We start from the raw sequence: 12,732 nt of genomic DNA, 5'->3' as shown, positions 1-12,732 counted from the left end.
CAGAAACTGTTCTTTTCAACTTTGATCCTGTGGATCATTATCTTTACTACAAAAACTTTACTACCAAAAAAAAAAAAAAATCTATACCATGCTTTAAAATGGGTCTCTTTGTAAAAATTAAGACTTTTCTGATTATGAGCCCCAAATGAAAAAAAAACTGAAAAAACAATTAATGAAAAATAATTCTTACTCTAAGCTATACAAAATAAAACTACCAAATTTTATAATATTTTAGGTAAATAACTGAACCTTAAAGATCTATCCATCAATTAAAAACATTTTCTCTCCTTTATCATGAAAGGTACTGTAGGGGATAAAATGATTCCTTTATGACTGTACTTTAAAAAAAATGTTATTGTCTTTAAAAAGTTATGTCTACTTTCAAATGGAAAGGTCTCTAAGAATCAGTCAGAAAATGTAGCACAGAAAAGTCTATAAATTTTATAAAACAATATATACAAAGACCACATATAAAGCAATAATACAAAGACTACAATCTACATGATAAACACATAGAGGATTTAGCAATGACTGAAAACTTTAAAAGTATGCTGAATCATTATACTTGGAATTCTATAACAAAAAGAAATATCACAACAGAAGCATTTCCAATGTGCACTATTTATCCACCCTTTTTCCCACATATATTTTTCTCAAACACTACTCAAAAATATCCTCCCTCTTCTGGTGGTTTAAAAAATAACTTTAATGTCTATAACATTGAACTTTTTTTTTTGACTTAACTGGGTATTTTTTTTATTATAATAACTTTTTATTGACAGAACCCATGCCAGGGTAATTTTTTTACATTATCCCTTGCACTCACTTCTGTTCTGATTTTTTCCCTCCCACCCTCCACCCCCCCCCTCCCTAGATGGCAAGCAGTACTATATATGTTGAATATGTCATAGTATATCCTAGATACAATATATGTGTACAGAAACAAACAGTTTTCTTGTTGCACAGGGAAAATCGGATTCAGAAGGTAAAAATAACATGGGAAGAAAAACAAAAATGCAAACAGTTTACATTCATTTCCCAGTGTTTTTTCTTTGGGTGTAGCTGCTTCTGTCCATCACTGATCAATTGAAACTGAATTAAGTCTCTTTGTCAAAGAAATCCACTTCCATCAGAATACATCCTCATACAGTATCGTTGTTGACGTATATAATGATCTCTTGGTTCTGCTCATTTCACTTAGCATCACTTCATGTAAGTCTCTCCAAGCCTCTCTGTGTTCATCCTGGTGGTCGTTTCTTACAGAACAAAAATATTCCATAACATTCATATACCACAGTTTACCCAACCATTCTCTAATTGATGGGCATCCATTCATTTTCCAGTTTCTAGCCACTACGAACAGGGCTGCCACAAACATTTTGGCACATACAGGTCTCTTTCCCTTCTTTAGTATCTCCTTGGGGTATAAGCCCAGTAGCACTGCTGGGTCAAAGGGTATGCACAGTTTGATAACTTTTTGGGCATAATTCCAGATTGCTCTCCAGAATGGTTGGATTCATATAACATTGAACTTAAGATTTGGGTTCAAAAATCCCACTTTATACACTTAGCAGTTGTGTGATCCTGGCTGGACAGGTCATTTAATTTCTCTGTGGCTCAATTTCCTTGTCTGCAAAATGAGAAAGTTGAACTCAATAATCTCGATAGCCCATTTCAACTTTAATCTATGACCCTACAAAGTTATACACACAGATTATTCCCAAATCTATTTTAATTTATTCATACCCAAAATCATCTCTCAAATTGTCTATAAGACACTTCCATGTGATGAAACACACAGCTTCTCATACACTCTACAAAACTCTTTTCTTTGTTCATTTTTAGAATTATTACTGGTGATGATGATGATGATGATAGCCAACTTGTATATAGTGCTTTAAAGTCTGTAAAGCACTTAAGAAATATCTGATTTGATACTCACACAATTATGGTAGATTAAGTGCAATTATTATCTTCATTTTGCAGAAAAAGAAACCAAGGCAGACAGAAGTGACTTGCCTACAGCTAGTAATTATCTGAAACAATATTTGGACTCAGGTGTTTTTACCTCCAAACTCAACCCTCTATTTTCTATACCATCTAAATTCCTAAAGCAGTTATATGCTTCTTCCAAAACTTTATATGGAGGTCCCAAAATCCCACCTATAATCTTTGAATTATTTAATGTCACACTGTCTATATACAATAAATTTCATTAGCTGTTCAAATTTGGAATGAAGAGAAACAGCATTTTCCTTATATGCCTCTTCTAACTTCATTTAAGTGTTCATTATATGAATTCTAAAAGCAGTTAAGGCCTCTCTTTAATCACAACTGGTGTTTCAGGGAGAGTGATAAAGTATAAAAAGTGCAATCAGAAAATTTAGTGTTGTGATATGGGAGTCAACTGTCAGTGGCTGCTGGAGGTCTAACTCAGACCTGTAGGATGGATCTCTTCATGTGAGAGGAAGATGATGATAATTCAGGGAAACTTGAGAGGCAGTTACTGTTCTCTGACCTCTCCAGTGAGAGGCAGTTGCGTTGTCTGACCTCTCTGCTCTTACCTCTTGCCTCTAATTTATTTCATTCCCCATCCAGAAGGAACATCTGCATAAGCAAAGGATGCCTTGCAACTCTTCCAGATGTTATGATTCACAGCTGTGGAGGCTCTCGGAGAATTGACCTGCCCCTTCACCAAGGCATGGTCCTAAGAAATGGGAAATATAGGTACTACCTACCTATTATTGTGAACAAATTGAGTTACCATTATACTAGCATAAAGGGCTTCTAATCACATTTTTTTTCCTCAATGCTATTCAATAGTTCAGATTCCATTAAATAACCACTGCTGTACAAGCTAGTCTTTATATATTATTTTCCTGACTCAACTTTCTTTCCCTTTTATCCACACAGCTCTGCTGAAATTAAAACAAATTCTTATCCATCTACCAGGACACATTCTTTCTAATTGTAAAACTTATCCTCATCTTGCAAGTGTTTCCCCAGGGCATATACTGAAATTTTCCTTATTAATATGTACATATATCTTAACATGTAACTTTATATTCACTGTCTTAATTTTGTTAAACTGACAATATAAAGCAGAAACTCTGATTTTTATGTGATTAATAATAATTTTTTTTTAAAGGCAGTCCAGTTTAGAGCAATGGATTTCAAATCAATTGGCCTAAATATGAATCCTCTCTCTGTCACTTACTACCTGTGGGATGTTGGGCAAATCACTTAAGCTCCCTGAACCTCAGTTTCTTCACTAGTAAAACAAGAGAAGTGAACTTGCACTTCTAAATCAACCACTCTGAGCACTAAGTATTTCTAAATAATAATCAGTAAAATTTTACTTAGACTCCTTTGCTCTGCCCCACCCCACAAAGACAATGACTTAAATGACTCAAAAACTTCAATCTACTTCTGCTTTAATACAACTATTATACATCAGCAACTTTTTGTAAATGAGGACAGGCTTTATCAAGTAGGTTGTTATCCCTGATAATGAGAATGATTATAAAAAGTCAAATTTGAGCCTATATTTTGAAAAAGATTTTCAAATTAATGCAGACGAAAGCTAAGCAAATAATACAGTTTTTAAAAAGAGGAAGAAGAGGGAAGAAAAAGGAATGTGGAAGGACAAGAGGAGGAAGGAGGAGGGAATAAGGAGAAGGGGAAAAGGAAGAGGGAAAAAGGAGGAGGAAGGAGGAAAAAAGGAGGAAGGAAGAGAAAAGACAGCAAGGAGAGGGAGGAGAACAAGGGAGGGAGAAAGGAAAAGGGAGGAGAGAAAAGAGGGAAGACAGAGAAGGAAGGAGGAGGGAAAGGAAAGGAGGAAAATGGAAGGAGAAGGAAGAGGAGATTATGTCTACCCCAAAATAAAGAAAAACAATATCCCCTTAGGATTTCTCAAATCAAATCTTTAAAAAAAAATCCAACCTAAGGACCCTGGGGATGGAGGGTGGGGGAGTGGGGGTGGAATGCTTAGAATTGAACTTTGAAAAACAATATATCCCTTTTTCAGTTGTCTGACTCTTCCAGGTCCTATTTGGAGTCTTCTTAGTAAAGATACTAGTTTGCCATTCCCTTCTCCAGTTCATTTTACAGTTCACGAAAAATGAGGCAAACAGGGTTAAGTGATTCTCTCAAGGTCACACAGGTAGGAAGTTTTCAGAAAGATTTCAATTTGAGAAGTTGAAACTTCCTGACTCCAGGACCAGCACTCTATCTACTATACCACCTAGCTACTCAGTGCCCTTTTACTGCTCCTAACAAGCATATAGGAAGATCCAGGAAAAGTTAAGAGATTCTTAGCCACTATACAACCAAAAATGTTTCTTTAAAAACTGTTTCCACATGACAAATAGTTACAGAAGCATGTATTTATGTAGGACAAACATGTCCTGATAGGAAAAGAAATTTAACTCTGTAGCTACCAAGGAATCTTTTTTACCTTCTGAGATTTGGCCCTTATTCAATGTGTGACTATGTAAGGGCTGATTTAAGTAAAATATCTCTTCTAATATCTAAACTCAATTGGAGATATCACAATTTACAAAGAACAGTGACACAGGCATGACCAGAGTGGTGAGGTAATGCAAAATCCTGACATTTAAAAATCAACTGAAGAAACTAGAAATGTTTAAACTGCAAAAGAAAAGATTAAGGGGGCTATGCCAATTGTCTTCTAATACCTGAAGGAATATCACTTGTTCTGCTTGGCTCAGAAGAATAAAATATTAGAATCAGAGAGGCAGATTTATAACTTAGTCCATATAAGAAAAAGAAAAATTCCCAACAAATTAGAACTAACCAAAAAGGGAATAGAATATTTTCTAAGATAGTGCTACAGAGCTGCATGAAGAGGTTCATTGACCAATCTCTATCAGAGATATTATAGAAGGTATGTTTTAGGTATGAATTAGACTAACCACTCCAAAGTGATTTGTCTTCAGTCATGCAGGTAGTGTTCAAATAGCGGTGCTCCGTTATGACCTCTGGTCCACTGGTGCCAAATCCCACCACTTCTTCCACTGTCCCATACTAATTCTTCAAAAAGAGAGACTTGGAAGCCAAATTACATTAACAGCTGATGAAACCAAGGCTATTTCAACATGGAAAAGATTTCAGTTGAAATAGTAGATGCCTTACCTTATTTGAGGGAGTATGACAAGGAAAAAGAGAGACTTATTTTATGTAATCCAGACAGATGCAGGGCCAATAGGTTGAAATTCTAGGAAGGCATATTTCAGCACACTAAAGGGAAGAATTTCAAAGCAATAAAATCATCCAGCAGTGAGATAGACTGCTTTATAAGTTCACTGGAATTGTTCACACAGAAGCTACATGACACTCAAGGCTACTGTAAAAAGAATTTCTTCACGGAAGGGACTTTACACTTTCTAAGGATAAGACCATAACATATGGGGCAAACAATGAAGAGAGTTAAAGATATTGAAAACTTTAGGACCAAATCTTAGTAAAGTGTCTACTGTACATTCAAAGCATATAATCATAGGATTTTTGAGCTGGAAAAACCTTTTGAGACCATCCAGTTCCAATCCCTTTCATTCATTCATTTAGCTGACAAAGAACCATAAAGAATACTGAAGGTAAGGAAAATAATATAGGATCCCTGTCTGCAATTGAGGCCAAGAGAAATGAAATAATTTTATCAAAGTTATATGGTTACTATCAGAAACAAGACTAGGAGGTTCTATCTCTTCACTCCCAATCCAATACTCTTTCTGTAAGACTCTTTTGTCATCAGTGCTTCTGCTTTCATAAGAATCAGATGAAAACACAAGGTAAGAAGCCCTTATTTATACTTATCATCAATCCAGTCATGCCTACTAAAATCCTTACTTCAAATCTGAGGACATCCACTATATCTATAATAAATTCCGAGTCATTGTGCTAAATGAAATCTGACTATTATATGCCTTAGATGGGTCACAAATGTGAGTTATTATTACTAAATGTTTAAAAGTGGTCAAGAGAAACTTAATTTGGAAAAAGAAGGAAAGTAAGATCAATCTTGAGAATTTTTTCCCCAGTTATTCTCTTACTTTCTTCATTTCTACTCCTCACATCTAAATATACTACTCCTGGAATCTTCAGGTTCAGTCTTTAAGCTGAAATCAATGCTTTGTCTAGACGTCACATTTAAAACCTAACAAAGTGAAATCTGCCACGCAGGACTTCAAATGTAATGTGCACGCTCACTAGGCAGATTTGGGCTATAAAAAGAAACAACCATTGAACATTAAAAGACAATTTAGTTTTTAAATGTCACAGAAGAATTAAATGAAATCTTAAGAAAGGAATTTTATACACACACACATTTTTACACATACACATATACATACATACACACACACACACACACACACACACAATACACTAAGAGATTACTGAGAGATGTCCAATCCATTCAACTAGGGGTAAGAAATACTATTCCCAAGTTTGTATGTATAAATGCATGTGTCACTCCAAAGACCAATGAATGATTTGTTGAAAGAACAATTGGAAAGTAGTCAATTTTCAATTATATTAATTTAATCTGTTTTAATCTATTAAATTATGTGTCAAGACTTTTTTGGAGGGAAGTCACCAGTGTAGATAAGCCTTGACCAATCTCAGACATCGATAAAATAGATACAAAAAAGGCAAAAAGGGACAGGGGGGTTAAAAAAAAAGGGGGGGTGAATTAAGAGTGGGGGAGGGAACAGGAGACAATGAAGAAAGTATATAGAGGGACACTGCTAGAGTGCTCTCCAACAACTTGGCTCCTACTACAACTTAAATCAACTTCTAAAAGACAAGACAAAACATTACCCTCTAACATCAGTAAAAGAATAAAAAGGCAAATTTAAGACACAGATATAAAATAAAAAGTCAAGAGAATTCCACCAATAAAAGCAATCAATAAAAGCAACACACAAGAATCTTAGAATAAGAAAGAGACAAAAAGAATCACAGGTATCCAGATCCTCATGTATAAGGACCACAGAATTTTAGAACTGAAAGAGTATCTAGTTCAACCTCTTCATGTAATAGAAGAAATTGAGGCCTAGAAAAGTGATTTGCCCACAACAATAGAGCTTGTCAGCATCAAGACTAAGATCAAATCAAAGTATTTAGTCCTATACTCTCCATGCTTCTCACCAATTAAATTTTTGTGAGTCAAATTTATTTGAAAAATCATCAGCAATATTAAGACAACATTGCTGAGAAGCTGTTATTAAGGTATCAAAATAAGACAAGCACACCTTTTTTTAAAAAGTTACTTCAGGATTTTCTTTTGTGGGTACCTGCTGCTTAATGAGTATGAGTTTCATTAGAATTCTCAATATGGTTGGTTAAGATTTTCTTAAAAAACCAGAATTCCACCACAAAGTGCAAGCACCTCTAATTATGACTAAATCTTATCCTTCTAAAGAGCAAGGGCACTTATTAGAGGTTTATTCAATGTAATTACAAATGTTGATAATAATTCTAGGCAACACACACACACAAAGAAATCATACAATGCAATAATTTTTAAAGGTCTTTAGGATTTAAACTACTCTTTAAAAAAAACATGAATTTAAATTGTCTTCCATAAAATGCTACAATGAAACACTAAATAGTGCTAATTAACCCAATCCAACTGCAAAACTTGCAACCACAATGTTAAAAATAAAAACAAACAGAAATCAAAAACCTCAAGACATCTCAACAAGAACATAGAAATGAATCCTTTAAGTTGACTACCACAGCACATGAGATACAGGTCCAGAGCAAACATAACAATACATTTAACCCTTGATAAAGGTATTCACAAGTATTCTATCTTAATTTTTAAAAAACAAAACAAAAAACATATACTATATTTATGGTGATCATCACAATATATGATAGAAAATCTTAATCATATAATGAACTAGAGTTCATTTTCTAGTATATTTGGATGAAATCATTCAAGAAAAGATGATGAAAAGTCTTCCTATAAAAAGTTGACTAGCTGTTACCAAAACAATCTACTTATAGGTTCTTGTTCGTTCTCTCTCTCTCTCCCTACACACACACACACACACACACACACACACACACACACACACACGAGATTCCATTCACTGGCAAAATAGTTGCTTTTTTTTTTTTTTTTTTTTTTTTTTAAAGGTTGGGAGATTCTATAAACCAGAGAAAATTAAAGTGTTTCTTTGCATCTGAACTGGATGTCTCTGGATATACAGTTTGAATTTGTGTAGATACAATATTCAAAGATTCTGACTCCCAGAATACAATAAAGCATTTCAAATAATCTACTCTTTTACAAATGGAAGGATTTACTGTTACAGAAAAAAAGAAAACTTGAAATGCCTACCTGAACTCATAAATGAAAATACCTGCTAATACAATGTTTTTAATTTCTTGTTTTATCAAAGATAGCAGCTAATAGATGTCTTGTTCTCAATGAAATCCTAGGAAGTTTTCAACTTATTTCAATATATTTCACATATTATAATAGTGTAAGAACTCATGATGAACTCAGGTTTTTAGAGCACAATTATAATCATGCTGATATTTTAAAATTTTCTGGAAAGAAATATGAAATAAAATGTTAAGGATGAGGTGACAATCACATTTTTATTTTGTCACATTTTAGAAGATAAAAAAGAAAACAGACTAAAACATTCAAAACCAAGGAGATTATGAAGGGCATTCTAAGATGGTTCTAAGTACCTAAGATATCTCTCTTAGGAGATTAAAATAATAAATTAAAAGTTATACACATATCTATAAATTGACTCTGCATAGCCTGATCTCTGAGTATAAATAAGTAAATATTTAGAGAAATTAAATAAGTTTGTGAGACTTAAGAAAATGTCTTAACAGAAAACCTAACATAGAATAAAACTTTTCTTCTCTCTGACTCTTATTTTTTTAAAAAAGGAATAACTTATAGAATATATACTAGCCCAGAAAGATCAATATTAAAAACAAGTTTTTAAGAAGAAAAATAATCACAAATATTTCAATAATGATAGATTTTATACCAAAGATAAAAATCAACAATAGGGGCAACACAATAAAATACTCAGCACATCTACTTGATAAAAGAAATCCTTTAAAAATCTACTATTTTAAATTATAAAATTGCTCAAATATTACTAACAGATTAGATTTTTAGTATTTTTTAAGCTATGCAATATTTCTTTTCTTTTTTTCCTACCAGTTTTATGTAAATGAAACATTCTACAGCAGCAGAATTATGGCTATTTACCTGCTGGCCTAGTGAAAATGATCTTACAGGAAAATCGCTGCTCAATTTCTCTTCTCTTACTCCCAAGCTAAGTGGAGAAAGCTGCAAGAACTATACAGCAAGCCTCTTTATTCCAGAAGCAATGCCTTATATATCTGCTCAAGAACAACCTTGTTCACCAATTAGTATGACTCAGGTGGGTTTGGAATGGAGTAATGTCCACAATTCCTTGGGCAGTTAGAGGCAATCATGCTCCTCCTCCTTGAAGGCAGGAGGACTGAAAAGGGGGCTCAATAGAAGATTCCTAAGAACAAGAGGAATACACCAACCAGAGCATATGAGGATAGAATAGGAGTACTGGAGAAAATAAAAATCACAACATTAAAGCACTTTGCAAGCAAGAGCAAAAGATTTAATGTTATCCAGGCCTTCATTTTTTTTTAGCCATGCCATTGTTCATCTTCCCTCCCAAATCATGCACAAAAAGAGCTGTCAGCCTGCCTTAAGCACGTTCCTTCTTCCATTTAAACAGACATGATTCTTTTGGTTAATCTCTGGCAATGATCGCCATTTCACAGCACATTCAGCCCACCCGGAACTGATCAATACCACTACAGACATAAGACTAGACTTTATCCATTTATTAACCACAAGGAAATGTACCATTCAGCAAAATCCTATAGAATTCAAAGGTTGTGTGTGTGAAGGGGGAGAGAGGGAGAAAGAGAAAGACAGAGGGAAAGGGAGAGAGAGAAGGGGGCAGAGAGAGAGAGACAGAGACATTGAGAGACAGAGACAGACAGAGACACACAAAGAAATGACTACCACCCCCTTTGGCAAGTAAGATTAAGATATGGCCACAAAAATCCAACTGTCAAATGACAGATATGTAATGGTCTTTTCACTTTACAACCTACGCAATTAAGTAATAGCTGTATGGTAAACAAATCTAATATATGTTAAAGTATATTTAATCTATTTTATATATACTGTATATGAATGCACACCTTGACTGTTTAGTAGTACAACATTAATATTCGAATGTAAAAGACTAGACATCTTTTCCAACCACTGGTTGCAACTATAAAGCATTCTCTCAAAATCAAAATTTCAAATAGAAAAATAGTTAGATCATCCTTCCAAACACTGATATCAATCCTAAAACATTCGCACCAAAGAATTCAATTTTTTGACCATAGGTTGTTTTACATAAGCAATTTTCTTTCTAAGAAAACAGTCTCTCTAAGCAAGAATTTTAAAACAGGTGAGTAAAATCTATATTTACAAAGGGTATTCGAAAACCCAGCACATTACCATAACACAGAGATCAAATACATCCTCTGCATACAGTACTAGTTAATTACTCCCAGAACAACAACTATTTTTTTTAAACGCTGCTGGACACTGAAGTTTAAGATGGGTGACCCAGATGAAATAATAAGATTATTGATTACAGATGAAGGTTTCTTCTACTATCAAAATTAGTAGCAGTTGGCTAAATTTCCACAAGAATGTCCACGAAAGATGCATTAATTTAAAAGCATTTGTTTTGAGAATTCCATTTCAAATGAAGCTACATATTTTGGAATCCGCCTTACCAGGTTTCAAATATTTACATAAAATGTCACCTGTGGTATTTGCGGCTTAATTGAAACCCCACAGAAGCTGTCATCCAACATTATGACCACAGACCATTTACTTTCTCACTCTGACAAACAGAGCTTTCACTCATGTCAGCAAACCAAGCTAACTCGAACCGATTATAAAAAAAATTTCATGGAGGTTTCAAGATCATAATCAAACGGGGGTGGGGGGTGAAAAGGTTTTTTTTTTTTTTTTTTGAGGGGGGAACCTCACCAATCTCCACCGAAGCAAAACGACCCGACCACAACAAGCCACCACCACCACACTCGTCCAACTCCAACCTACCTGAAGAACAAGAGATAAGAAAGACAGCAAACGCCAACTTTGCAGCGGCTCCCATTTTCCCGAGGCACCGGGGAATCCGTAGCAAGTTCTGGCGAGAGCTCCAGTGCCCTGGGTCTTCCTCGGAGCCAAACCCCCCGGTGTCCAATCAACCGTCATAAGGCATAGTCGGAGCTCCCTCGATCGAAACGCTCCACGGGGTGGGCAACACCAGCAACAACAATCACAACAAAAGGCAACACCAGAAACCAAAAAAAACAAAAAACAAAAAATCCCAGCACCACACACACAGGCTCCAAAAAAATTTTTTTTAATAATTAAAAAACAAAAAAGGCACCACCGACAAAAGCAAATTTAAATCACTGTCAAATTCACTGTCAACTCGTCTCCCCTCTCATAGCTCGCTGAACAAAACGCCAGCGGAGGGGAGGAGGCGGAGAAGCAGGAGGAGGAGGAGAAGGAGGAGGAGGAGGAGGAGGAGGCGGAGGAGGAGGAGGCGGAGGAGGAGAAGCGGGAGGCGACGGCGGCGGCGGCGGCGGCGGCTGCCGCCCGGACAGTCCGGCGATCGTGGACTCCAGTCCGATGTCCGGACCGACCTTCAACCCGGACGCCCAAAGTCCGGGAACCCTCCGGACGAAACGCCTGCAGCGGCGGCGGCGGCAACGGCAGTCGTAGCGATTGGTTGTGGTCGCGGTGGCGGCGGTGGGTGCTGCTGCTGCGGCGGCGGCGGCGGCGGTGGCGGCGGCGGCCGTGTCCAGGGCTCCGGTTCCGAGATCGGCCGAGTTTTTTCGGTCCCCGGCCTCCCCTTTGGCGCCCCGCCCCCCAAACTTCCGGTTCCGGCAAAAAGCAGGAAAGCAAGGAGCGAGAGAGGAACGGCCGGTGGCGGCCGGGCGCGGCAGACGCGCGTGTCTGGGCCGGGAAGGAGATGAGATGGTTAGGAAAGGGAGGTGGCGAAGGAGGAGTGCGGAAAGCAAGGCGAGGGGAGGGGATGAGGGGCGGGACGGCGGAGGGGGGGACGGAGGGGGGCGGAGCTCCGCCGGACTGACGAGGGGGAAGGAGTGGAGCAGGCCGCCCCCCTCCGCACCCCTATCCTCTCCTCCCTTTCTCTTTCCCCCTCCCCCCGCCTCACTCAAATACCGCGACGTCTCGACGCCGTTGTTCTATGGGGAGATCCCGCGAGACCGAAGCGCGGGCGCCCCTCGACCCCTGACCTGTTTGCTGCAGTTGGTGCTGCGTAGGGGGGAAGTGACCCAGTACTCCTTCAGCCGCTAGGCTTTTCCTGTGCCTCCCCGCCCTAGCCGCTATAGATGATGCCCTTTGCCTCTCCGGACACCCCATGCCTGCCGTCTGCTCCGGGACCCAAGGGGGCGTTGTCTTGGGGCCCTACCTATAGGGGTGGGCCTTGTTCTGCCCGACCCAGAGATCGGAGGACCCAACGGCAATCCCCTCAGATCCCGCGCCCTTCCCGGAGCCCTCTCTCGGGTGTTCCGTTTGCCAGGTGTCAGACTGCTTTTTAAGCGTTGGAAGGAACCTCTCGCAACCAACCCGACCACTGT

At 37.7% G+C, this 12,732-nt stretch overlaps 1 protein-coding gene across 1 annotated transcript in view; it reads right to left on the bottom strand.

Moving 5' to 3' along the window:
* The window catches only part of ACVR2A (activin A receptor type 2A), a 134,999-nt gene extending 123,500 nt beyond the window's left edge, over positions 1–11,499 (bottom strand). The window contains exon 1 of the mRNA XM_003763845.4: positions 11,180–11,499. Within this exon, the coding sequence (XP_003763893.1) occupies positions 11,180–11,234 (55 nt within the window). The 5' untranslated portion in view covers positions 11,235–11,499. The remainder of the gene's footprint in view (positions 1–11,179) is intronic.
* Between the last annotated feature and the right edge of the window lie 1,233 nt (positions 11,500–12,732).

The sequence above is a fragment of the Sarcophilus harrisii genome, chromosome 3 (assembly GCF_902635505.1).
Source record: "Sarcophilus harrisii chromosome 3, mSarHar1.11, whole genome shotgun sequence".
Classification (NCBI taxonomy): domain Eukaryota; kingdom Metazoa; phylum Chordata; class Mammalia; order Dasyuromorphia; family Dasyuridae; genus Sarcophilus; species Sarcophilus harrisii.
This window is presented reverse-complemented; position numbering and strand designations above follow the sequence as displayed.